The sequence below is a fragment of the Oryzias latipes genome, chromosome 18, assembly GCF_053564925.1.
Source record: "Oryzias latipes strain Hd-rR chromosome 18, Olatipes_Hd-rR_3.1".
Classification (NCBI taxonomy): Eukaryota; Metazoa; Chordata; class Actinopteri; order Beloniformes; family Adrianichthyidae; genus Oryzias; species Oryzias latipes.
Window position 1 is genome coordinate 28,778,294 of NC_136254.1, and position 27,248 is coordinate 28,805,541.

At 42.2% G+C, this 27,248-nt stretch overlaps 1 protein-coding gene across 1 annotated transcript; it reads left to right on the forward strand.

Annotated features, from left to right (window-relative positions):
• Positions 1 to 249: 249 nt before the first annotated feature.
• LOC105354826 (fibronectin-like) lies at positions 250 to 27,248 on the forward strand. The gene is made up of 7 exons (XM_078936260.1): positions 250 to 542; positions 19,896 to 20,318; positions 20,693 to 20,947; positions 21,506 to 21,760; positions 23,355 to 24,618; positions 24,730 to 24,809; positions 24,955 to 27,248. The coding sequence occupies exons 2-5, from the start codon at positions 20,237 to 20,239 to the stop codon at positions 23,639 to 23,641; spliced, it is 879 nt and encodes a 292-aa protein (XP_078792386.1). The 5' UTR covers positions 250 to 542; positions 19,896 to 20,236; the 3' UTR covers positions 23,642 to 24,618; positions 24,730 to 24,809; positions 24,955 to 27,248.

Here is a 27,248-nt window from a genome sequence, read left to right on the forward strand (position 1 = left end):
AACAAACATCAGTGCTCCAGCTGCAGATGACTCTGTAACTTACACAGTGTCATCTCTGACTGCTGCAACTAAATACACATTCACTCTCTTCTCTGTGTTTGACAATGTCAGAAGCAGTGGAATCAGCATTGATGCAGTCACTGGTATGTATTGTAATTTGAACTTACTTTACAAATAACAGAGTTATTAAATTTGCCCCAATGTTGTTGGCTTTTAACGACTTGTTGTCAATAATGTACTGTTCTCAGAATCTTATCTTTCACTCTCATCTTGTTTTTCTTCTTCAGCTCCTCCAAATGCAGAAATATTCAGTTTAATTGAAAAAAATGAAAGCAGTGTCACTCTGAAGTGGAGTAAGGCAAAATACAGTGGTTATTTTCTTGATGCTGATTATCAAGACAGGATCTTTGCTGCATCAGATCCTGATGGACCAACAGTCTTTACAGTCTCCTCTCTCACTCCTGCCATTAAATACACATTCACTCTTTTCTCTGTATTTGAGAACACCAGAAGCAGTGGAGTTCAACTGACCGTCATTACCGGTAAGAAAATCTACTTTACCTGTTTGGAAGGTGATCAAAAGATGTTTAAGAAATACTAAATATGTTTCTTGATTTATAGCATTACATAGTTAACCTATTCAAAAATAAATCACCAGTTACTATGATCTTTTCATATAAAGATCCCTGCTCAATACTAACACTAAATTTTAATAATGTTTTTCCACTTTCTGTATTCTTCCATAAAAACAACAAATGTCAGGGACTATTTCCTTTTGATGAACTAAGGCCACGTTTGTATATCTAACTCAACTTCATTTTATAAAAAAAGATGGAAAAAGTTGATAAATATAGGAATACATTTGAAAGTGAATGGGCAAACATTTAACTCATGTCATTTTTCATAACTATCCTATAAGTCAGATTTTGGCAAACTTTTGGACTCACGGGGCCAAAAGGAGCTCTAAATTTAACTTGAAAGCCGGACCAGGAGCAAAAGCACGGAGTGTTTTGGTTATCTACCTCTTAAGTGAAAGTAATGATATGGAATTTGGACAAATTGAGATATGTATTACAAAACAACACATTTAGGAGATTTTTTTTTTCTTATTTTAGTGCCAATTGCACCAATGGGTCGATATCCCTCAGGGAAAAGAGCGAACTTAGAGGAATGCTGAGTTTAAGTGGTGTTGGAATGATCGGAAAAAGGCCTGTCTGACTCGGAAAACTCATAAATGTCAAAAACGAAAAAAATCTTCAACCATCCTATAAATGCAGAATTACTTTCTTCACATTAACGGTTGTCAATTTATTTGTAGTGCAACATTTATGGAGACACCTAATTTACGGTGAAAATAAAACAATAAGGGTTACCATTATAAATTATTCCAGTTTGGCGGCCCAGATTAAATAGTTTAACGGCCCGCTTACCACACACCCACCCCCCACCCCCGCTCTAAGTTCTTCTAGGTACTAAGTAATTGCCACATATACTTTGTAATACCTTTTCAGTACTTTTCCCAGTCCTTTGCTTTTAGGAATTTAGTTCCACAGCTTCAATCACAACTTTCATGATGCCTCTGACCTTTTTCTATATTTGAGTTATATTCATTGTTTATCCGTCCTCGTAGGCAAGTTTTCATACATGTAATTACTTTGGAAGTTTTTTTCACCCATAATTCAAAGTAATTTGTAATTTTCAATTGACAATTTGATTTGCTATTTGACCATGCATTTGCAAAATGCACTTTGCAATTGATAATTCAACATGCAGGCTTGCAATTAAGAATTCAGCTTTAAATATGACAATTCAATATGACAATTTTAAAAATTAAACATAAAATAAAAACAAAATCAGTGGCATTTTAAATTGTCATAAGTTTTTTATGTGAATATTAAAATAACAATGCATTTTGCAATTTACAATTCAATATGAAATTTCACCATTTATTTTGAAAACATATAATGCAATTTACCATACATTATTTTTAAAAATGACATTTTAGAACATAGTTTGCTTCAAAGTCATTTTATTTTATTTAGGGAATATCAACTTTAAATCATGGTTACATTGTTTCCAAGTTACACATTATTTTACATCATGTAAGTGATGTAAAATCAGTCAGTAAATCAGAATGCGTGTTTTTGATCATTTCCCTTTCCCTCCCACTTCCCCTCTTTTTTATAAGAACTGAAGAAAACAGAACAGCTGTCAATCACACTCCTATCCAAAACAAGACAAATCAATAAAATAAACCTACGTTATCTGTTATCTTGTAATAGAGAAGTATTTTCTTGTTGAAATTAAAGAAGGTCTGATTGATCTAAGAGGTCCATATAGTTGATCTGTTTGCATCTTTATTGCAAAAGTTAGTCTTTCCATAACATAAATGTCATGGATTATTTTATACCAATCATCTACTGTTGGAGCATCTGGCTGTAACCACTTTTTTGTCAAGGCCTTCTTCCCTCTCACCAGCAATATTCTCATGAAATATTGGTCTGCTGCAGACTGCTTGTGTTGTGTTACTGTTCCCAAGAATAGAGCTGAGGCATTAAAGGGAAAGGTTTCTTGAAATGTCGTCTCCAAACATTTATGGATTTCTTGCCAAAAGGATGTGAGTACAGGACAATCCCAGAATATATGATAGTGGTTGGCTTCAGATGAGCCACATAAGCTCCAACAGTTTGTACCAACACCTTGATGTCTCTTTTGTGTGGGGATGATGAAGAATCTGATTATGCTTTTCCATCCAAATTCCCTCCAACTATGTGAATGTGTGGTTCTCCATTGGGATTTACAGATATTTTCTCATTCTTCCTTAGAGATGAGCAATCTTCCTTCTCGTTCCCATTTACTTTTAACATATTGAGTGTTTGTGTGTCTGGAGTCCTGTAGGCCCTTGTACAGTTTGGATATTATTCTTCGTCCGCTCCCAGATGTATTGGCTGTTATAAACACATTCAGTATGTCATTGTCTAATTTTCCTGATCCCTCAGCCAGGATCCCATTCAGTCTGTGGCGTATCTGTAAGTACACAAAAAAATCCCTCTTCTCCAAACTGTATTCTTTCTTACACATTTCAAAACTTTTTACTGCCACATTTTTTATTAGGTTGCAGTATGCTGTGACTCCTGTTGTCCTCCATATTTTAAATCTTGAGTCTGTCCTGTTTGGTATAAAATCTGTGTCGTATGCTCCCCATCGCAGCACCTTTTCTGCTCCCTCCAAATTACAGTTTTTTACTAATTTCCGCCATATCAATTTACTATCTGCTATCTTAGTTTGGATGGGAGGTTCTCCCTCTTCTATTTCCCTCCACCTTGCCCTAAATTGCGGATCGCAGAGACCTACAAGTGGTCTTAATTGAGCCGCATAATAATAATCTTTGAGGGTTGGTAGTGCCATACACCCTTTCTCTTTTGACAGTTGCATTACTTTGTTTCGTGTTCTGGGTCTCTTGCCCTTCCAAATATAACGGGAAATCATCTTGTCCCATTCAATGAATTGCTGATCTTTTATTTCAATTAGTAGCATCTGGAAAAGATACATTAGGCGAGGAAGGATAACCATTTTAATTGTGTCTATCCTTGAAGATAAGTTATGGAATGGTAGATGAGTCCATCTGGAAATGTCTGATTTTATTTTTAAGTTTAGAGGGGCATAATTTGCATCTAATAATTTAGTAATATCTTGGGTGAGGTTAATTCCTAGGTACTTCATTGTATTTGTAGTACATATCAGGTCATATTTATTCAGAAGCTGTTTTGGTGGATTAAAATTGAGAGTTAAGATCTGGGTTTTTTGGACATTTAATTTGTAGCCTGATTATTGTCCAAATTCTTCTAGGGATGACATTAATCTTGGTAAATACTTCAGGGGTTGTGTTAAATAGATTAACACATCATCTGCAAATAATGATAATTTGTTTTCTTGTCCTCCCATTTTCACTCCTGTAATATCTTTTGCTTGTCGAATTAATTGACTGAGGGGTTCAATAAATAAAGGAAATAAAAGTGGTGAGCATGGGCAGCCCTGTCTGCAGGAACGCTCCGGTGTAAAGGGTTTCGTAAGACTACCCTTAATTTTAATTCTTGCTGTGGGGTTATTATATACAGCTTGAAGTGCCTGAATAAGAGTTTTATTTAAGCCATATTTCTCTAGTACTTTAAACAGGAAGGTCCATCTAACTGTATCGAATGCCTTCTCTGCATCCAACCCCATAAGCATTGCTTGTGTCTTATTTTGTTGTATATTCAAATAATATGTAGTGTCCTTCTCAAACTATCATGGGTCTGTCTTTGATGAATAAATCCTGTCTGGTCAAGGTGAATAAGGAAAGATCTTCTCAATTCTTCTAGCCAATATTGACATAAATATTTTATAGTCTATGTTTAACACTGATATTGGCTGGTATTGCTTGCAATCTAATTGTTCTTTTCCTTCTTTTGGTATCACTGAAACTATAGCGTCCCTCCATGAGGAGGGAATTGTTCCCTTTTGTAATACTCAGTTACATATTTTGCAAAGTTTAGGAATTAGTTGAGCCCTAAAACATTTGTACCAGCCATCTAGACCTGGAGTCTTCTGTGGTTTAAGCCTGGATATTGCAGCTTTTACTTCATTTTCCGTTATTTCTGCCACCAAGGTTTTATTTTGTTCCTGTGTGACCTTAGGTAAATCTAGGGATTCAAGAAAAGTTCCAATTTAATTTATGTTATCTAGTCTTGGCTGTGCATATAAATTTTTGTAATATTCTTCAAAAAAATTTTGGGTATCTTCTCGTTTATATTGTATTTCCTCTGTTCGGGAGAGTCTTATTTTAGTGATTGTGTTATCTTTTTGTTGTTTTTCTCAATTTGTATGCTGATAGTTTCCTTGCTTTACTTCCTGCTTCGTAATATCCCTCTTTTAAAAATAACAATTTTTTTTTTACTTACTCTGAGTATACAGCGGGGAAAATAAGTATTGAACACGTCAACATTTCTCTCAAAAAACATATTTCTAATCGAGCTATTGACACGAAATTTTGATTAGATGTCGGCATCAACCCAAGTAATGCACACATAGAAAGAAATCCAAACAATTATGTTCATAAATGAAGTTATGTGTAATAAGGTGAAATGGCACTGGGAATAAGTATTGAACACATGAACAAAAGGAGGGGTAAAAAGGTCTGGCAAGCCAAGAAAGCAGCTGGAGTTTGTCAGTATTCAGAAGGTTAACATGCCCCTATTAGTGCAAAGTAATATCAGCTGGTATAGTCCTGATTGATGCCTTTGAAAAAGTTTTCTCACCAGCAAGGTGTTAGACAAGAAGCATTGCATAATGGGTAAAAGCAAGAGCTGTCCAAAGACTTACGCCACATTATTGTTGCAAAACACACTGAAGGCATTGGTTACAGGCGCATTTCTAAACTTCTGAAAGTTCCAGTGAGTACCATTGGGGCCATCATCCGGAAGTGGAAAGAACACGGTATTACCATAAACCTGCCACGGCCAGGTGCTCCTCGCAAGATTTCAGACAGAGGAGTCAGAACAATCATCAGAAGGGTTCTCCAACAGCCCAGGACCACTCGTGGAGAGCTTCAGAAAGACCTGGAATCAGCAGCTACCGTTGTTTCAAAGAAAACAATAAGTAATGCACTCAACCGCCATGGCCTCCATGCACGCACACTCCGCAAGACTCCATTTTTGAAGAAGAAGCATGTTGAAGCTCGTTTGGAGTTTGCGACACAACATTTGGATAAACCCATGACATTCTGGGAGAAGATACTCTGGTCAGATGAGACCAAAATTGAACTCTTCGGGTGTCATAAGACACAACATGTTTGGAGGAAAAATGGCACCGCACATCACCCCCAAAACACCATACCAACAGTCAAGTTTGGAGGTGGGAGCATCATGGCGTGGGGCTGTTTTTCAGCACGTGGTACTGGTAGACTTCATATCATTGAAGGAATAATGACTGGAGAAAAGTATGGAGACATTCTTGATCAGAATCTGCTGTCATCTGCCAGGCTGCTGAAGATGAAATGACGGTGGATCTTTCAGCAAGACAACGATCCCAAGCACACAGCCAAGGTAACACTCAACTGGTTGAAGAAAAAGAAAATAAAGCTGCTAGAATGGCCCAGTCAATCACCAGACTTGAATCCAATTGAAAATCTTTGGAAAGAACTGAAGATCCGGGTTCACTGTCATGGCAGGCTAAGTTTAGGCAGACCCAGATGCTGGAACCCAGAAGGATGACAGGGGGTGAGTTATGGTAAGAATAGGATTTATTGATACGGCTGGTGACGGAGTCTTGGTATGGCAGGGAGGCGACGTGGCTGGAGGGAGAGCGTGGATCCGAGACCGGACGAGGGCAGGAGGCAACCGCTTGAGGAACCAGACCGAGACTTGAGAGGAGCCGGGAAATTCCAACAGCGTTCCACTGCAGACGGTGAGTGTGGTTGGGAGTTTGCTTGACTCGTCCGCTTGACCGCTCACTCGTGGATGTGGGTATTCCTGGAACAGGACAGAAAACATGAGACGAGGGGCCGAGGCTAGTTTAAACAAGTTTTCACTTGAGGCTTGAACATGCACCATTAGGGGCAACGAACTCGCGTCGAATGATGGTCCTGGAGCTCCTTATGAAGGTCAGGCAGTCTGATGAGATGAGTGGCGGCAGCTGCGGAGAATTAGGCCAAGCAGAGAGGGGAGGGGGGAGGAACCTGACAGAGGCACCGTGACAGTACCCCCCCCTCAACGACCGCCTCCAGGCGGTCCAGGACGGCGATCAGGATGGAGCCGGAAGAAATCCTCGATGAGGGACGGGTCCAGGATGAGAGAGCGCGAGATCCAAGACCGCTCCTCAGGACCGTAACCCTCCCAGTCAACCAGGAACTGGTGCCCGCGACCCCGACGACGGACGTCCAGAATCCGGCTCACAGTATAGGCGGGGCCGCCGTCGATGACCCGGGTGGGTGGTGGGGAAGCGGACGGTGGGCACAGAGGACTGTCCTGAACGGGTTTAATCTTCGAGATGTGGAATGAGGGGTGTACCTTGAGAGCTCGAGGGAGGCGTAGACGGACACAGGTAGGATTGATGACTTTCTCAATGGTATAAGGTCCAATGAACCGGGGAGCCAACTTGCGGGAGTGAGCTTGAATAGGAATATTGCGGGCGGAGAGCCAAACCTTCTGCCCAGGCTGGTACTCGGGACCCACCACCCTGTGGCGATTGGCGATGCGACAGTTGCTCTCCTTGGTGCGGAGGAGAGCTTCTGTGGTCTGGCGCCAGACGCGCTGACAACGCTGGAGATGTTCCTGGACCGACGGCACCGCCAAATCTAGTTCCTGGGACGGAAACAGAGGTGGTGAGTACCCGAGGGCGGCTTCAAAAGGTGACACCCCAGTGGCAGAGGATATATGAGTATTGTGGGCATACTCTATCCAAACGATATACTGGGACCAGTCCTTATCGTTCTGTGCCGCCAGACAGCGTAGAGCTGCCTCCAGTTCCTGGTTGGCCCTCTCTGCTTGACCGTTGGACTGGGGGTGATATCCAGAGGAGAGGCTGACCGTGGCCCCCAAGGCGGAACAGAACGCCTTCCACACTTGGGAGATGAACTGAGGGCCACGGTCAGATACAATGTCCGAGGGAATGCCATGATGTCGGAACACCTGATTGACTAGGACTTGGGCAGTTTCGGTGGCTGAGGGTAACTGGGTGAGCGGGATAAAGTGAGCCATTTTGGTGAATCGATCTATGACGGTGAGTATTACAGTGTTACCCTGAGAAGGAGGTAGTCCGGTGATGAAGTCCAAGGCTATATGTGACCAGGGACGGCTGGGAGTGGGTAGTGGATGAAGGAGTCCAGCGGACGGAGAGTTCGCCGATTTGGAACGGGCGCAGGTGGAACAGGCGGCCACATATTCCCGAACATCCTTCTCCATGGACGGCCAAAAAAATCGGCGTTTGATTAAATTAAGAGTGCGTTGAACCCCTCCATGACATGACACCTTGGAAGCATGCCCCCATGACAGTACGTCAGACCTGAGAGAGTTGGGGACAAACAGGGTTCCGTTAGGGCAAGGGGCGTGACCGGGTTCCTCACCTTGGGCCTGGATGACACGGTTCTCGATATCCCAGGTGAGGGCTCCCACGATGCAGGTGGGAGGAATGATGTTGGCAGTGGTTAAATCTGAAGAACTGAACTTGCGGGACAGAGCATCGGGTTTGACATTACGGCTGCCAGGTCTATAAGTTATTGTGAATCGGAACCGGTCAAAAAATAAACACCATCTTGCCTGCCCGGAGTTCAGTCTCTTGGCCGTCCTCAGGTATTCCAAATTTTTATGGTCCGTCCAAACCACGAAAGGGTGTCCCGCTCCCTCCAGCCAGTGCCTCCACTCTTCCAGGGCCAGCTTGATGGCCAGCAGTTCCCGGTTGCCCACGTCGTAGTTTTGCTCTGCGGGAGAAAGTTTTTTAGAAAAAAAAGCACACGGCTTGAGCTTACCGGAGTGGAGTTCTTTCTGGGAGAGAACGGCTCCGACCCCCGAATCAGAGGCATCCACTTCTACCACAAACTGACAGGATGGGTCCGGTTGGATCAGAATGGGAGCAGAGACGAACAGACCCTTTAGCCGGTCAAAAGCTTCTTGAGCCTCTTGGGTCCAGGAAAAATTTCGGGATGTGGACGTGAGACGTGTCAGTGGGGCGGCGATGCTACTGTAGTTCCTGATGAACCGCCGATAGAAGTTTGCAAAGCCGAGGAACTGCTGAAGCTTTTTTCGGCTGCTAGGAGGCTCCCAATTGGTTACGTACTCGATCTTTGCCGGATCGGGTCTAATGAGACCCGGCTCGATTATGTATCCCAGGAATTGAACTTGGTCGACGTGAAATTCGCATTTCTCCAATTTGACGAATAATTGATTTTCCAGAAGACGAGAGAGGACTTGACGGACGTGCAGTTCATGTTGGGTGAGGTTCTTGGAGTAAATCAGGATATCGTCTAGGTAGACGAAAACAAACCGGTTCAAAAAGTCCCGAAGGACATCATTTACTAGTCTCTGGAAGACGGCGGGGGCGTTGGTAAGCCCAAAAGGCATTACCAAATACTCGTAATGTCCAAGAGGAGTATGAAACGCCGTCTTCCATTCGTCCCCTTCCTTCATCCTGACGAGGTGATAGGCGTTTCGGAGATCCAGCTTCATGAAGATGCGAGCTTCCTGCACGGAGTCAAAAACAGTGGAAATTAGAGGTAGTGCGTACTTATCCTTGATCGTGATTTGGTTGAGTTCTCTGTAGTCGACGCAGGGGCGTAGAGTCTTGTCTTTCTTTTCTACGAAGAAAAATCCGGCGCCGACGGGTGATGATGAGGGTCGTATATGTCCAAGAGAAAGCGCCTCCTGAACGTAGCTTTCCATTGCGAGTCTTTCAGGTCTGGAAAGATTGAACAGCCTTCCCTTAGGGAGGGTGGAACCAGGTTGTAAATTGATTTCACAGTCGTACGGACGATGAGGTGGCAGAGCACAGGCCTTGGTTTTGCTGAAGACCTCATGAAGGTCATGGTAACAGGCAGGGATGTTGTCCAGATTTAAGTTAGATGAGAGTTCAGAGGACGGACGAGAAGTGGAGGGAATGGCAGAGGCAAGACAGTTGGCCAGGCAGTAAGGACTCCAATTGGTAACATGACCGAGACACCAGTTAAATTGAGGATTGTGGAGTTTTAGCCAGGAATACCCCAGGATGATGGGGGTGTGTTTAGAGCGAGTGATGAAGAACTGAATGTTTTCACGATGATTTCCAGAGATTAGAATTTGGACGGGTTTAGTACGATGAGTAATGCGTGAAAGGGGTTGACCCCCTAAACCAGAAGCTTCAACAGGGTGTTCGAGAGATTCTGTGGGTAGACAAAGACTAGTGACGAGATCTGAATCAATAAGGCTCTGTTCAGCTCCTGAATCTATGAGAGCCTTGGTACTATGAATGTAAGTTTTAGTGCAGATTTTGACAGGTAAATAAAGGAAAGTAGTAGGAGTCCGGGCTGAAACATACTCCCCCCGTGGCCTGTCACTCAACGGGGGGTCTGGGAGTTTAAACGCCGTTTACACTGAGAAACTAAATGGCCCTGAACGCCGCAGTAAAAGCATGAACCCTCCATGCGACGTCTCTGTCGCTCCTCGGCGGATAATTTAGAGTGCCCCACCTGCATAGGTTCTTCCAGAGGGTTGGGGCAAGGAACCGGATCTATTGTTGGCTGTGTTTGAGCGGGGGTGATCGATACCGGGTGATTATTTAAGGTTTTGCGATGGTTGACTGGGCGGTCATGATGTCTTTCCCGTAGACGGATGTCTGATCGGAGAGCAGCAGTGACTAGGTCCTCAAATGTGTTAGCCTCCGGCTGTGTGCATAAATGATCCTTAATGGATTCATTCAGAGACTGGTAAAAAATGCCCTTCAGAGCAATGTCTGGCCACCCCGCTTCAACTGCCAAAATATGGAAATCGATCAGATGATCGCTTACTGACCGACCCCGCTGTCTTAAATTTAAAAGGCGCCTGGTGGCTTCATCTTGCCGGCGTGGCTGATCAAAGATGAGCCGAAATTCATTGATGAAATGTTCATATAGAAGATGGGTAATAGGATTTGCAGAAATAAAGGCTTGAGCCCACTGGAGAGCTTTATCGCGTAAGGAATTAACAATGAGCGTGATTTTGCTATGATCGGACTGGTAGTACCTTGGGGCTTGACGGAAAATGAGCTGGCACTGTAATAGGAAGCCGCTGCAGGCCTCTACGTCACCAAAAAAGGGCTCCGGCTGCAACCGGAAATTCTCCGCCGGCTGGAAGGATCCGGAAGAGGAAGTGGGAGCAGTGTTGTTGTCGGAAGTAGCAATAGCTGGTCCTGTAGCAGGGTTAGCAAATTTTCCGGTTAGATCAACGAGGGTTTGAGACATACCGTCTATTCGGCGGAATAACTCCTGTTGTGCCGAGGCCATTTGGGCGAGAGCATCTGCCTGACGTCCGAGCATGATGCCCTGTTGGGTTACGGCAAGACGGAGGCCCTCTGGGTCAGCTGGGTCGGGGCTTAGGCGAGTTCGTTCTGTCATGGCAGGCTAAGTTTAGGCAGACCCAGATGCTGGAACCCAGAAGGATGACAGGGGGTGAGTTATGGTAAGAATAGGATTTATTGATACGGCTGGTGACGAAGTCTTGGTATGGCAGGGAGGCGACGTGGCTGGAGGGAGAGCGTGGATCCGAGACCGGACGAGGGCAGGAGGCAACCGCTTGAGGAACCAGACCGAGACTTGAGAGGAGCCGGGAAATTCCAACAGCGTTCCACTGCAGACGGTGAGTGTGGTTGGGAGTTTGCTTGACTCGTCCGCTTGACCGCTCACTCGTGGATGTGGGTATTCCTGGAACAGGACAGAAAACATGAGACGAGGGGCCGAGGCTAGTTTAAACAAGTTTTCACTTGAGGCTTGAACATGCACCATTAGGGGCAACGAACTCGTGTTGAATGATGGTCCTGGAGCTCCTTATGAAGGTCAGGCAGTCTGATGAGATGAGTGGCGGCAGCTGCGGAGAATTAGGCCAAGCAGAGAGGGGAGGGGGGAGGAACCTGACAGAGGCACCGTGACATTCACAGAAGAGACCCCCGGAACCTTGAACATTTGAAGGCAGTTTGTGTGGATGAATGGGCCAAAATCACACCTGAGCAATGTATTCAACTGGTTTCTCCATACAGGAGGTGTCTTGAGGCTGTAATCACCAACAAAGGTTTTTGCACTAAGTATTAAATAAATTTCAGTAAGCGTGTTCAAAACTTATTCCCTGTGCCATTTCACTTTATTACACATAACTTCGTTTATGGACATAAATGTTTGGATTTCTTTCTATGTGTGCATTACTTGGGTTGATTCTAATCGAGCTATTGACATCTGGTGAAAATTTCATGTCAATAGCTCGATTAGAAATATGTATATTTTTATTGAGCCTCTAGCTGCAGCAATAAGACAGAATAAGAGCATTAAAGGAATTAAAACCAAACACAGCCATCATGAAATTAGTCTCTATGCAGATGACATATTACTGTTTTTAAGTAATTTACATTCTGTAAATGAAACGGCAACAATCATTAATGAATTCTCCTCTATATCAGACTATTCCATTAACTGGAATAAGTCTGTTTTATTACCACTGAACAGTAATGCGGAGCAAAGACTCACAATACCAGTTAAATCAGGAAATATCAAATATCTAGGTATCAATTTTCCCCCCAAACTATCAGAACTGGTGCAGCTAAACTACACCCCATTACTGAAAAACATACAGGACGATCTAACACGCTGGACCAACCTGCCTCTGTCCCTTATGGGCAAGGTAGCCACGGTAAAAATGAAAATTTTACCCAAAGTTAATTATCTCTTCTCAATGATTCCCACACAACCGCCATTAAAATGGTTCAAAACATTAGACTCATCCATATCAAAGTTTTTATGGAACAATAAACCTACAAGAATCAGTCTAAAAACTTTAAAATCTGCAAAAAGCTGTGCAAATAGATTACAATACATCTTAAAATGGTTAAAAAATAATCCAGAAACCAACTCATGGTTAGACTTGGAACAGGCATTGTGTGGAAAAATCAACCTGTCAGATCTTCCATTTATTAGCCAAACAGTTAAAAAACAGGATTGTTTCAAAAGTATTAATATAAATGCCACTTTAACAGCCTGGTGGGAATTTCTCAAAATATCAAAATCATCAATTCAACTGTGCAAAATGACACCCATCTGGAACAACCCAGACATCCTTATAAACAAAAAATGATCCACTTCCCAGCTTGGCAAGCAGGGGGCATAAAACAACTAGAGCACATAATTATTGATAGAAGATTCATAACTCCCCAGGAACTTCAAGACAAACATGGAATAAATAACTTCTTGGAATATCAGCAACTTAAATCAATTATTACTAAAAAGTTTAAATACAGAGACAACGATTTAAAGCTACCAGATGTAGTTACCACTCTGATTAATTTGTCAATGAATAAAACTCTCTCCAAAATATACAAACTTTTATGTAATTTAGATAATAATATTTCACTTCCGGCAACAAAATGGGATGCGGATTTGAGCATCAGCACAGATGAAAGCTTCTGGTCAGAACATTGTCTAAACACCTTTAAACTGACAAAAAGTCCAAATCTGCAGCTAATCCATTTCAAAACTCTTCACCGAATTTACTTCACTGGACAGAGGATGTTCAAGATGGGTCTCAGCAACTCAGACATTTGTCAGCACTGTGACAGTAATCTACCCGACAATTACATGCATGCACTATGGTTCTGCACGCCTGTCCAGGCTCTCTGGCAGCAGGTATGTGCCGATCTATCAGTCTGGCTTAAGGTTTCAATCACGGCTTCACCGTCACTTTGTGTGCTTGGTGACATGAGTGCCATCGATGTAAAAGGAGGATTAGGCTCTATCATTTTCATAACTCTTTGTATTGCTAAAAAAACTATTTTAATAAATTGGAAAAAAAGGAAAATATAAATATAAGTCAACACAGAAATCTGCTGCTTGATCATATCAGCTTGGAAAAAATGTCAGCCCAAAGTTCAAGTAACTTTGAAAGAATTCGGTCTCTCTGGTCTCCTATAGCTAACTCCATGACTTAGGGGTGGGGGGGCCTGGTCGTCACTGCTCCTTGCCCTTCTGGCGTGGGTCGGGGCCTCTGCTGCCTGGTGGAGGGTGGTGGGGGCTCTGTTGGTTGAGGGTCGGGTCCGGCGCGTGGGTGGGGCGGGCTAGGGCGCTGCGTGGTCCTCTGGGCTTGGGTGTGGGGGTGCGTGGTGGGGGAGTGGTCTGGCTTGGCTTGGGGGAGTGGTCCCTTTGCCTGTGCTGGGGGGGGTTGGAGGGGGGCCCTGCTCGGAGGGGGGGGGGGGGGGCAGCGGCGCTGGATGGGCTGCCCATCCACACCTGGGGCTGGGATCGACCCTTCCCTGGCTCTGGGACGGGACGGGACAACCCTCTTGGGGCCCCCGGTCGCTCTGGGTGTCATCCGCTTCGGCTGCGGGGTTTGGGGTGGGGGGTCTTGTCGGCCCTGTCCATTGGGGGGGCGTTCTGGGGGGGAGGGGAACCCACTTTTGGTACAGGGGGGGGGGGGGGTTGACGGGTCGGGGTCTCCGCTGGGGCAATCGGCGGTTGCCCCGGCCGGTTGGCTGCCACGGTCCCGTCGAGGCCTGACCAGAGCTCTTTTAGGGCCAGCGTTTGGGGATGGGGGCCTGGGCTTGCTCCGGGGGGGGGGCGACGCTTTCTGGCTCCTCTCTCTCTGTGTTGGGTGGGTGGTGCTGGGCCTGGGGTGTCGGCGCCTCGGGGGGTGGGGCCCCTGGGCTGGGTGGGCCTGGCCCCTTTGCTGGGGGGGGGGGGGGGCTGGGGGACAGCTTTTTCACCACCAGGGGACAGTCTACCAGCTGTCCCCAACTTACCCCCTTCCTCATATAACCTCATATTAGGGTGAGGGGGTGGGGGGTTTAGCCTGCGATGCGCCTTGGGGGGGGCTACTTGGCAGTGGCCCCCCTTCTATGGTTGCCGTATGGAGTGGGCCCCCCCTCTTTCGGTTTTATTTGCACCTTAGACATGTAGGGCCCTTGGTGGGGAGGGTGAGGGGACATCACTGTGAGTAATCAGGAGATGTCCCCTTAGGGCCCTACCCGCCAATTTTAACTGCACCCCCCTTAGTACAAACACCCCTGCCCCCTTAATATATACATTCCAACATAAACACACACACATGCACACCCTCTCAAACACACATACACGCACACACATTTTCCAAGGAAGGTGGGAACTAGGACCATCTGTCCCCTACCCCTTCCCTGGTGGGGGGTACGGGCCCCTTGGCAACGGCGGCCGTGTCCCCTGGGTGCCGGCTTCCTGGGCCCGGCGGTGCTCTTTCCGCGTGGTGGGGGGGTTCACATTACACCTGAGCCGGGGGTGTTCGTGTCCCTGGGGGGTGGGTTCTAGTCCTTGCCCCTGAGCGCTGGGCCACGCCAAATTTCCAACTGTGGCCAAGCCTGGTCGGGCCATATTTACAACACCCCTTGTGGGCCCTCTTTTTTCCCCGGGGTTCCCCACTCCTGGGCGGGGGCGGCGGGCCCCTGCCTTGCTCCTCCCTGGACCAACCGTGGGCCGGGTGGGTGGCTGCCTGGAATGCGGAGCGGGTCTCCCTTGGGGGGTCCTGGCTCGTACCTGGGGTTGGGGCGGGGGGATGCCCGGAACTCCTAGGTGGTGGTGGGGTGCCCCTCTGGGGATGTGGGCGTCTTTCTCTGGTGGGGCCCTGCGTTGGGCTCTCCCGGCACGGCGGGGGGGCTGCTCTCCTGGTTGGGCTGGGGTGGCACTCTCTTTCCCTCCGTGCCTCCCTGCTCTCTGGCTGTGGGGGCCTCACGGCGGCCCTGCAGGGCTGGCCTGGGTGGTGGGCTTGGTCGCCCAGGGGGCGGTTGTTCCCTGCCTGTACCCGTGTAGCGTTGGGGGGAATCCGGCTGCCGCCGCTGCTGCTGCGGCGGTGGGGGTCTTGGGGTGGGGATGGATGGGCACTCTCCCTCCTTCTTTTCACGTTTCACCATCCATTTTAGAATAACATAAACACTCACCTGAGCACAGGTTTTAGCTCAACTTTGCACTAACAGTTTGCATGATGAATGACTGAAATATTTCACACTAGTTGGTTTAATGGAATAAGTATGCCTGTGAACACTATCTGTTTTGTGTGCATGTCGACATGTGGACGTTTCTGCAGCTAGCAGATGCGTTGATAACATTTGAGTGTGTGTGTGGAAAGGCCCCGCCCTTTTTTTACTACATTTGAACCTTACCGTAATGATAAACAACCAGTAAACTTGTTGCTTTATGCTGCTTCATGGTCTTATCCCCCCTCCCCTCCTATTATCACCCTCCTACCCCCCCCCCCCCCCCCTCTCTCTAACGTCCCTCTCTCTTCTTCCCTTTTCCGTCCGGTCCAACACCAAAGATTTTCAAACATGGTTGAAATTAATAAAGTTTGGCCTCAATTACAATAGGGGTTTATTCAGACATACCTCTGGTTTGTATGAAGATTAATAACCCTTATTGTTAAAGTAAAATATGTCCAACACAAGAGGCCCTCAGCTCTCATCTGCCTGCCCAGCTGTTGGACAGGACAAGTAGAAGAAAAGAAAAAAAAGAAATATGTTTTTTGAGAGAAATGTTGACATGTTCAATACTTATTTTCCCTGCTGTATCTCATCTATCTCATTTTGCAGTTTTTTTTATCTTTGTTCCATTATCATTTTTCGCTCCAATTTTATGTTGTTTTTGCAAGTTGACATGTTAATTGATTAAGCTTTTTTTGTTTATGCTTCTTTAACGATGAGGAGAGCGAAATTGTGTTTCCTCTCAGTACTGCTTTATACGCATCCCACACTAGGGGGAACTTCTCCATTATCATTATCTTCAGTGATCTATCTCAGGTTCAATTTCCATGTTGGAGATGTGGGCTTGTCATTGATATTTATTAGCATTTTTACTGGTGCATGGTCAGATATATCTATTGTTCCTATGTCGCATGACTGGATTCGGTGCCGATCTTTCTGAACATGAAGGAATAATCTATTCTGGAGTAAGTTGATTGTGGTGCTGAGTGATCAGTGTAGTCCCGGCTAGTTAGGTTCAGTTCCCTCCAAACATATATTATATCAATTTCTTTGATATAACCGAGGCAATTTGTTAAATATAGGTTTTTTGTGGCCTAAACTAGAACCAGACGAGTCCATCTTTTTTAATCTTATATTCATATCTCCTCCACTTATAAGTATCCTGTGAGATTCTGTGGACATAATATTGAATACTTTTTTTATAAAATTGCCAATCACTTCCTGGAGGGGCATATATACTGAGTAATGTTACCAAAAACCCTTCAAACCTTCCTATGATCATTACATATCAACCCTCCTTATCTTTGGTCTCTGAAATGTGTTCATATTGGATCTGATTTGATATTAGAATAGCTGGTCCTCTTCTGTGTCCTGACTTACAGGATGTGTAAAAAATGTGTTTAAAGCCCCGTCTCCTCAGTTTTACATGTTCAGCCTCTGTTAGGTGTGTTTCCTGTAGGAAGACCACTTGTCTCCGTTGTCTTTTTAGCTTTGAAAATATTTTCATTCATTCATTCATTCATTCATTTTCCATACCGTTTATTCCCTTTTGGGGTCACGGGGCTGCCGGAGCCTATCCCGGCCAAATATTTTACTTCTCTTAATAGGATTCAGCATACCATTTACATTTATTTATTATTCTTATAGTTTTATCCACCATCATATTCGTGATGTGTCTGGATTTTAGTGGATGAGGGAAAGACAGCTTTCAGGCTGTTCTGAACTGCAGCAAACAAACTATAAACAAGATAACTAGTTAGAAAAATGCCCTTATTCAAGTAACACCAATATTCCTTAGAACTTCCAAAGGTGGGGTTCCTCTGAGAACCCTGTTGTTGTTGTAAAGCAGCCATCCTGAGGGAAAATCTCTCTTTTAAGAAAGGGCCCTCTGACAAAGTTACTTGTCTTTGATGGTGAGTATACAGCTCAAAGTTCAGCCCCCCGACTAATTGTTACCTTCATTTCGGCTTTTTATAATAATGAAAATAAACATTCAAATAAAAATCATTACTCAGAAGTAAACCAAAGAGTTTCTGTCTCACTTTAAGTCAATAGAATTCAAGAAAGGATGCATTTGCCCAGAGATAAAAATTTAATAAAAATAAAAAATATCAGCATGTATTTACCCATCATGCTCAAATCTGCAGCATGTGTGCACTCATCTGGGCTGCTGTAGTAACTGTTTTTTAGTTGTTATTCATGTCTACCTGCGGCGGGCCCCGTCTGAACTTTTGAAGCTTGTCCTTGTACGATGATCCTCCTTGTCGCCGTCTCTGTCCTCGTCCTCCGCTGACAGTCCAGGTCAGCCTCCTGATCTGCTCCAACAGCGTCTCTGCTGGTGTCAGCACGGTCACCGGTAATACTTTTTCTGCCATCTCTTTCGTCGCTTCTTCAGCTGAGTTGTATACACGAGTTCCGTCCGGGTAGAAAACTCTAAGTTTGGCGGGGAAGGGGGTCTGAAATCGGATCCCTTTTTCTTTCCGAACCTGTTTCTGTCTTCCTCTAGTGACAGATTTTGTTTAAGCAGCTCTTCGATAAAGTGTATCATTGATGGGGATTTATTTTCAGAGCCCTCCGCCACAGAGTAGATCCTGATGTTGTTTCGTCTGGCCCTTCCTTCCTGGTCCGATTGTTGAGTTTCTAGCTGTGATTGAAGTTTCACCAGCTCCTCCATGACTTCTTCCATTGTTTGCAGCCTCTCCTCGGCGCTCATAATCCGCTCTTCCGCCTCGTCAAGCCTTATCTTTGCCTTGCTAATCTCTTCCTTAATTTCTCTCAATTGCTGTTTGTTGTCTTGGCGGAAACTCTTCATTTCTGTCAGTATTGTTGTTAGGCTGATTTCTTCATCTGCCTCGTCTTCGTTAGCATTAGCCGATGATGTGCTGCTAACACCAGCACGTGGGCATTCTGGGCTGTTGCTTCCATGAGAATCAGCAGTTTGCTTGGTTTCTTTGGTTTAGTTTAGCCTGCTTTCTCCTGTCCACATCTTGCCCTTTTCCATCTCTTAAAATCACTTTGGATATCGTTTGTCCAGTTTGAAGGGCAATTTAATTCCTAATGTCGGAGGAGAAAAGACTCTAAGCTGCCATCTTTGCGGCTGCACACTAGAAGCCTCGTTGTGAGGTTTTTATGGAAGCATTTGTGTTGCATGATAAAAAATAAAAGTCAATACCAGAAATACTTTTTTAATTTCACATTGAAACCACATCAATTGACTCAAATAAATCAATTTCATTTTTCAAATTAGATATTTCTCATATAATTTAAACACACATTTCCTAGAGAACTTTTAGAAAATGAAGTGTCAAATACAATTTTTTTTATGATTTAAACCAAGAGACAGCACGAGCGATGTTTATGAACAAAAAGAAAAGGCATTTTGGAAGATTGCTTATCAATTTTATTTTTGAGTCAATTGATGCAGTTACATTGTGAAAATGAAAAAGCATTTCTGCTATTGACTTTTATTTTTTAATATGCAACACAAATGCTTCCATAGTTTTTGTGTCAAAATTTAAATATTATTGCAAAACAGAGCCCCCCCCCCCCCCCCCCCCCGGTGTAATGCATTTTCATCTGCATAAGCATGGCACTTTATCAGTCTCAAAATTCAAATTGAAAAGCAAACTGTCTGAAGCTCATCAGGGTGGGGCCCACCACCTTCCAATATTGAATTGCTAATTGCAAAATGCATTTTATAATTGCATGATTAAATTGCAAATTGAATTGTCAACTGAGAATTGCATTTTACTTTGGATTATGGGTGGAAAAAACACTTCCATAAATTAAATTAATTTCATTGAGCAATATCAAAACTCCATTTACCTTTCTCTGACTTGTAAACCAGTGTCAGATCTTGTGGTGAAGCATAAGATAACTTCTGTGTTAATTAATTTGTGCCCTTGTTTGCATCTATTTTCTTTCCTCTCCACAATCTACTTCCTGCATTGAAGTTATACTTTATTCTGTTCTCTGATTTGTTGTATTTGCCTCTTCCTTACTAGATACCCTGCATATGAACCACTGTTAATGATCTCTACAGTTGTATCCTAATCTCAGTTTTTATGTTAATAGTTCCAAAGACCTGATGGACTCTTTACCTTTACTTTGGTGTTTTGCTAGTGTTGAATTTAGGCCACTACTAAGTACAACAACTAACTTCTTTAAATGTACTAATTTCATGTATTTTTATTTCTTGCATGCAAACAAAAAAGACCATCGACATCTTCCTTGTGGAGAGACATTTTGTGCTCCTGACCTGAACTGCTTCATTAATAATGGAAGTGCTCAGTGTGTCGACCCCTGTGAGCATTATACTGCAGTGAGTGACTGGAGCCCCATAAACGGATGTGGTGGAAGAATTGTCCAAGGAGGCTGGTACAGTTTTTTTTTGGGCCAAACCAGAGCTCAGATCACTGAAACATGTGAAGACACATGTGGGACGTCTCCTTACTTAAAACTGGCAGAACCTCATCCCACTGAGTACAATCAATCTGTAACACTTCCTCTGTGTCATACTTACATTGATAACTGCTGCTACTATAGTCCATATTTCATGAAGGCCAAACTCTGTTACGGAGACTTCTACGTCTACAAACTTTTTGATCAATCTTCATGCTATTATCCATATTGTACAGGTAATGTTTTTTTTCTAATTCATCATCAAACTTGTTTACTTCCTGCTACTCTCAATACTGCTGTAATGACATTTAAATGAAAGACTGTATTCTTACAAAGTAGATGAAAAAGCTACACAACCTGGTCATTGGATTTGTTCTTAACCTTTTTACTGGCTGTTCAACCAAATGCCAGAGCAAACAAATTTTTAAAAACATTGTTTGTGTGTATCATTCACCCAAGGCTACAGATAATGTATGATTTTTAATCATAGATTTTTAAACTTGATTTGGTTTTTAAAGGGTTAAAATTTACTACAAATCATTAAAAAAAACGTCAAACTTACAGTTGTTTTTAACACACTATGTTCTAATGTGTGCCTGTTGTTTTTCAGTTCCTTATCAGAGTTTTCAGGTATCAGGACAAACTGAGACCAGCATCACTCTTCGGTGGGATAATGTAAATACCAAAATTGTCAGCTTCATCTTAGAGTTTAATGGAAAAGATACAAACATCAGTGCACCAAATGGAGATGGACCCATTTTTTACACAATCACATCCCTGACTGCTGGAACTAAATATACATTCACTATCTTCTCTGTGTTTGAGAACGTCAGAGGCAAAGCAACCAATATTACTGCAGTTACTGGTGAGAAGAAATAAATCAAGAAAATAATCTGTAGTTATAAGATTTTTCCATAACAGAAAAATAGGGTGACGTTGAACATTAGAGAGAAAAAAGGATTAGATCTTGTAAAAGCATTGATGTCTTAAGATGACTAGAGGATTAGACCTATAAAGATATTATACTACCTAAATATTTATTTTAAAACAACTTAATTAAAAAAAATATTAAAACAAAAACATTTAAAAATAAGTCTTGACTAGGCCTGCACAATATGCTGAAAATTTATCGTTATCGCAATATGCATATTGCAGAGGACAGAAAATCGCAATAAATCACAAACCTTAAATGTGCTAATCTTATGGCAAATTGAAGCATTTAACGAATCAAATAAATCTTTTTGTGCATTTGACCAATTTTTAAATGAAACGGGAACAATGTTTTTGGTTTATTTGCTGTTTCTTTATATACCGCAAATTATATCGTTATTCCAATATTAATCTCTAATATCGCATATCGCGTGTTTTCCTCATATCATGCAACCCTAGTGATGACTTAAACTTTGTTTTTTTCTATATACAGCTCCTCAGAATCCCCAAAATCTCAGGCAATCAACACAGAATGAGAGCAGCATCACTCTGCAGTGGAACAAAGTGAACAACATCAGCTTTGTTCTTCAGCTTGATGGCACAGAAACCAGCATCACTGCCACAGATGGAGATGGACCAGTAACTTACACATTCTCATCCCTGATGGCTCAGACTAAATACACGGTTATTCTCTTCTCTGTGTTGGAGAACGTCAGAAGCAGCGGACAAAAACTCACAGTGGTCACTGGTAAGAATATAAAGAATTAAAAAAAAAATGTTAAAAAAAGGAATATAAAGCTTCACATTACAACTGTTTCATCTTTGTATCCTTTTGAAATGTCAATGTGATTTGTCAGTTAAAAAAAAGATATGAATAGAATGAACTTCCGTAATTTGCCGTAGGAGTCTTAGATACGGGTAGTGCGGGCGGTTGCTCAGGGCGCCAATTCAAAGGGGGGTCGGCTCAGCACTTGGAAGATAAAAAAAAAAAACGCCACTATTTGTTTTTCTATTATCTCTTATATCATGGTGTTTGGAACGGCCTGAAACCAGCGAATCGGCGCCCCCTGTAGCTGCCCGCAATTCTGTCGTGCCCACTGGGACACGCCACAATCAGCCAACAGCGACGCAGCGCACAATACTTTCTGTTGGTTGACAAGGCATCGGGAAAGTGTGTAAAGAAAAAGGGGAGGGGTGGAGGGAATCTGTTCAACTGCGTGTCTCTCCCAAATTAGGTGGAAGGAATGGGAGAGGAAGGTGGGGGGTGTGAATTTTAAAATATTTTAAAATTCAGTCATACCGTGACAATCTATAACCTACATTATAATACAGATATATAAAGTTCTGGATTTTTTTCTTTTGTTTTTTTGTGAACTGGCCAAATAAAAAAAGGGAACACATAAAAATAAAAGTTACCAAAGTGAAAATTGGTTTAGTCCAGTTCATTGTCAAGCGCCAAAAAATCAGAGATGGACAAAAAAAAGGTCAAAGTCATCTCTAAAGAAGAGGAGGAGCGAAATAAAGAACAGGGTTTGCCCTCGTATGTGGCTAGGGATGCACATTTCTGCTAACCGCCACAACGTCAATGAGCAAACTTTTTTTTTGTGGTCCACGACTAAAACTGAAGTAGGCCTAAATGTTTCAACTGACATAATTTTTTATTTTTTACGCTATTATTTTCTTCAAATACTTTACTTAGTTGTAACCCATAGCAAGTCATGACTTGTGTGTCTGCTTTAACACTAAGGTTTTATTGTACCATTTTTTCATAAATGTTGAACGAGCTGTGATAGTTATACAGCATGTTGCTGCCACTGCCATAAGATGCTCATAGGGCAAATACCTTCAGATTAGTCAGTACTTTAATAATCATTTGTGGAAGACTAAACATTTTCAACATTTTCTTTAACCAGTTTACTGATATGTAGGTTAGTTTTGAGCTTACATGTTTGAAGGTTTTTTTTCATTTCTTTCCATCACGTTGGGTTCTATAATAAGTCAATGGAATTTTCACAAATCTGTAGGTAGTTTTAAAGATGAGTGTTAACCATTATCTACAACTCCATGGGGATAAAACCTTATTTAACCAATCATAACTAGAAATATGTCAATCATAGTATTGAAAACAGCAACCATGAGCAGATTTTTCTTCTCTGAAGTAAAGATCGATATATTATATATTAAGCATAGTTAGAGATCTTATGTATCAAGTTGACACAGACAAAATTGTGTTGTGACTCTGTTGGGGTGCGCCTGAGGAGGGTCTTGTCTGGGGAGTAATTTAGTATAGAACCGTCACTGGTAATTTGTTTGAGACATTACCATATTCCTTTTTGTTTCAGCTCCTCCAAATGCCAAAAACTGTAAAGCATCAGGACAAAATGAGACGAGCATCACTCTGCAGTGGGATAAAGTGAACACCAATGTCAGCTTTGTTCTTCAGTTTAACGGCACAGAGACAAACATCAGTGCTCCAGCTGGAGATGCAGTGATCCACCACACCGTCTCATCTCTCACTGCTGGAACTAAGTACACATTCACTCTGTTCTCTGTGTTTGAGAACGTCAGAAGTACTGGAGTGAACATCACAGCAGCAACTGGTATGATTTTTAACTTTTTTAATCTGTAAATTATACACGTTTACTTTATCGAATTCTTTAAATCAGGGATCGTCCATATGTCAGTGTCTGTTACGTGACCGTGTTTTTGAGTGGGAAAAGTACAAAGCTGATCCACTAGCTGTTGCACATGTTTATGACTGCATAGGTGGGTTTTTTTGGTCATGTTTTTGGGGTCACAGTGGCTGACATTTCTGTAGTTATAAATTCAGTTTGTTGAATAATAACCAATCAAGGTGAGATTAAACCCTGACTTTCTTTCAGTTCTACCAAATGTCAAAATGAAATGTGAACAAGTTTTAACATGAATACAACAGCTGATCGCCACTCCAATAACTGGGGATGAAAAAAATGAATAATGAAGCCGTATAATTACGGAAAAATTATGTTACCATAATAGCAAACTAATGACAAAGTAAAAACATGTAAATTTAAATTCAATAAAAGTACCATCACAGAATAAACTTACATAAAGTTACTCAGGTACTCCTGATTCATGATGTCAAACAAGATGAATAAACAAAAATATGCTAATTTTTTCATGTTTATGGTTCAACTTTGATAAATTTTCTTTGAGCAATAATGTTATGAAAGCACCTTTTTGAGTTAATGCAAAAGTTTGTTTAAAAAAATATGTTTGACCTGTTTATGGTATTTGACAGTTCACATTGGAAATATGTTTGCATTTCTTTGTATTAAAGTTCGTATTATAGTTGTTGATGGCACAGTAGTTAAGGAGAACTTTTTTGAATTGGAACTTCATGTCATAAACTCTGCTGACTCCTGCTTTAAATGACTGGCAGCCATTTTCCTAATCCCAAAAGACCGAACAATATTTTGTTTTGTGAAATCCTGTCCCCCAGTTGTTCATACACAGAACATCAAAAAATAGTATTATGTGTGACATCTGTAAAGTTTTAACATTTTTTCCTTTTTTTGATTTCAACACTCAACTCTACAAAAACATCCTCAACAACCAAAGGGCCTAGTAAGTAAATCCTTTTTCTGAATGTTTCTTTTTTATTGTGTCTTGTCATACATGTCTCCCTTGTTCAATAAAACGTTTGACCTAAAAAGATCTTTTATGTGTGTTGATCAGACTATGTCGTTGGACTGGACATGGGATTTAGGTCTTTTGGAGGGATGACTGAAACTGAAGTGCAGAGAGCCATTGAAGAGGTAACAGTTCTATTTATATTTCTGAAAACTGCCAACAACAGATAGTAATTCATATATTAATGTCTCATATTTGATATTATTCACTATAGGTATTCAAATTGTGTGTTTCTGTGTTTTTTATGTTGTTTTTTCTGTGTGTGTGTAGTTTCTGCAGACATATGGACTTTCACCAAACGTGTTGTCTATAAAAGTTAAACCTGTGCAACCGTAAGACAAAAGGAGGAGGATTTTCCTTTAAGACAACAAAACTGGAAAGTGAATGGAACAAAAATTCAAGGAGTTAGGGATTAAAAACTTTTTGACTTTATTTCTGCACATTGAGACACCTTATATAATAAGACTCAATAAATAGATTGTGTAAATAATGTTAAGTGCTGCAGAAATAAAGCTGATTGAAGCTCTTAATGGCAAACTTATAAATCCTTTTTATGATAAATACTCATACTTTTCTTTTTAAAGTCTAAAGCCTCCTTATACTAAAGTTATAGCTTCTTTGTGACTTTAATGTGTTCTTGTTTTTTTTTAATAGTTTCATATTTTGTTAAAAAAAACCTTCAATGAAAATTCAGCCATAAACACACAGGGGAATGACTTTGCCACTATAAGGGTTTTTTTTCTAAGGACAGCATTTTAATCCTATCCAGATTTTCCAGTTGATCAAAAATATACTAATATTCTTTATAAAAGGTTCATGATTTTGGTTAATAATGATTTTTTTCCCTTCAAATGCAATTATTCTTGTGTTTTTTGTTTTTATATACAGCGGTGAAAATAAGTATTGAACACATCAACTTTTCTCTCAAAAAACATATTTCTTATCGAGCTATTGACACGAAATTTTCAGCAGATGTCGGCATCAACCCAAGTAATGCACACATAGAAAGAAATCCAAACATTTATGTCCATAAATGAATTTATGTGTAATAAGGTGAAATGGCACTGGGAATAAGTATTGAACACATGAACAAAAGGAGGGGTAAAAAGGTCTGGCAAGCCAAGAAAGCAGCTGGAGTTTGTCAGTATTCAGAAGGTTAACCTGCCCCCTATTAGTGCAAAGTAATATCAGCTGGTATAGTCCTGATTGATGCCTTTTAAAAACGTTTCTCACCAGCAAGGTGTTAGACAAAAAGCATTGCATGATGGGTAAAAGCAAAGAGCTGTCCAAAGACCTACGCAACCTTATTGTTGCAAAAAACACTGAAGGCATTGGTTACAGGCGCATTTCTAAACTTCTGAAAGTTCCAGTGAGTACCATTGGGGCCATCATCCGGAAGTGGAAAGAACACGGCATTACCATAAACCTGCCACGGCCAGGTTCTCCTCGCAAGATTTCAGACAGAGGAGTCAGAACAATCATTGGAAGGGTTCTCCAACAGCCCAGCACCACTCGTGGAGAGCTTCAGAAAGACCAGGAATCAGCAGGTACCGTTGTTTCAAAGAAAACAATAAGTAATGCACTCAACCGCCATGGCCTCCATGCACGCACACCACACAAGACTCCATGTTTGAAGAAGAAGCATGTTGAAGCTCGTTTGGAGTTTGCGACACAACATTTGGATAAACCCATGACATTCTGGGAGAAGATACTCTGGTCAGATGAGACCAAAATTGAACTCTTTGGATGTCATAAGACACAACATGTTTGGAGGAAAAATGGCACCGCACATCACCCCCAAAACACCACACCAACAGTCAAGTTTGGAGGTGGGAGCATCATGGCATGGGGCTGCTTTTCAGCATGTGGTACTGGTAGACTTCATTTCCTTGAAGGAATAATGACTGGAGAAAAGTATGGAGACATTCTTGATCAGAATCTGCTGTCATCTGCCAGGCTGCTGAAGATGAAAAGAGGGTGGATCTTTCAGCAAGACAACGATCCCAAGCACACAGCCAAGGTAACACTCAACTGGTTGAAGAAAAAGAAAATAAAGCTGCTAGAATGGCCCAGTCAATCACCAGACTTGAATCCAATTGAAAATCTTTGGAAAGAACTGAAGATCCGGGTTCACAGAAGAGACCCCCGGAACCTTGAAGATTTGAAGGCAGTTTGTGTGGATGAATGGGCCAAAATCACACCTGAGCAATGTATTCGACTGGTTTCTCCATACAGGAGGCGTCTTGAGGCTGTAATCACCAACAAAGGTTTTTGCACTAAGTACATCGTGTTAAATACTTATTCCCTGTGCCATTTCACTTTATTACACATAAATTCATTTATGGACATAAATGTTTGGATTTCTTTCTATGTGTGCATTACTTGGGTTGATGCCGACATCTGCTGAAAATTTCATGTCAATTGCTCGATTAGAAATATGTTTTTTGAGAGAAATGTTGACGTGTTCAATACCTATTCTCCCCACTGTAAATTTCCATCTGCAGAATTATGGTGTAAAATATTAATAAAATTACCCAATAAAAGGTTTTAGCAAACCAAATCAA

Coding starts and splice junctions, on each gene's coding strand:
- LOC105354826 (XM_078936260.1), top strand. CDS start 20,237: ATGAAGGCCAAACTCTGTTACGGAGACTTCTACGTCTACAAACTTTTT. Junction 20,319..20,692: donor CTATTATCCATATTGTACAG/GTAATGTTTTTT, acceptor GTTGTTTTTCAG/TTCCTTATCAGAGTTTTCAG. Junction 21,761..23,354: donor AAAACTCACAGTGGTCACTG/GTAAGAATATAA, acceptor TTTTTGTTTCAG/CTCCTCCAAATGCCAAAAAC.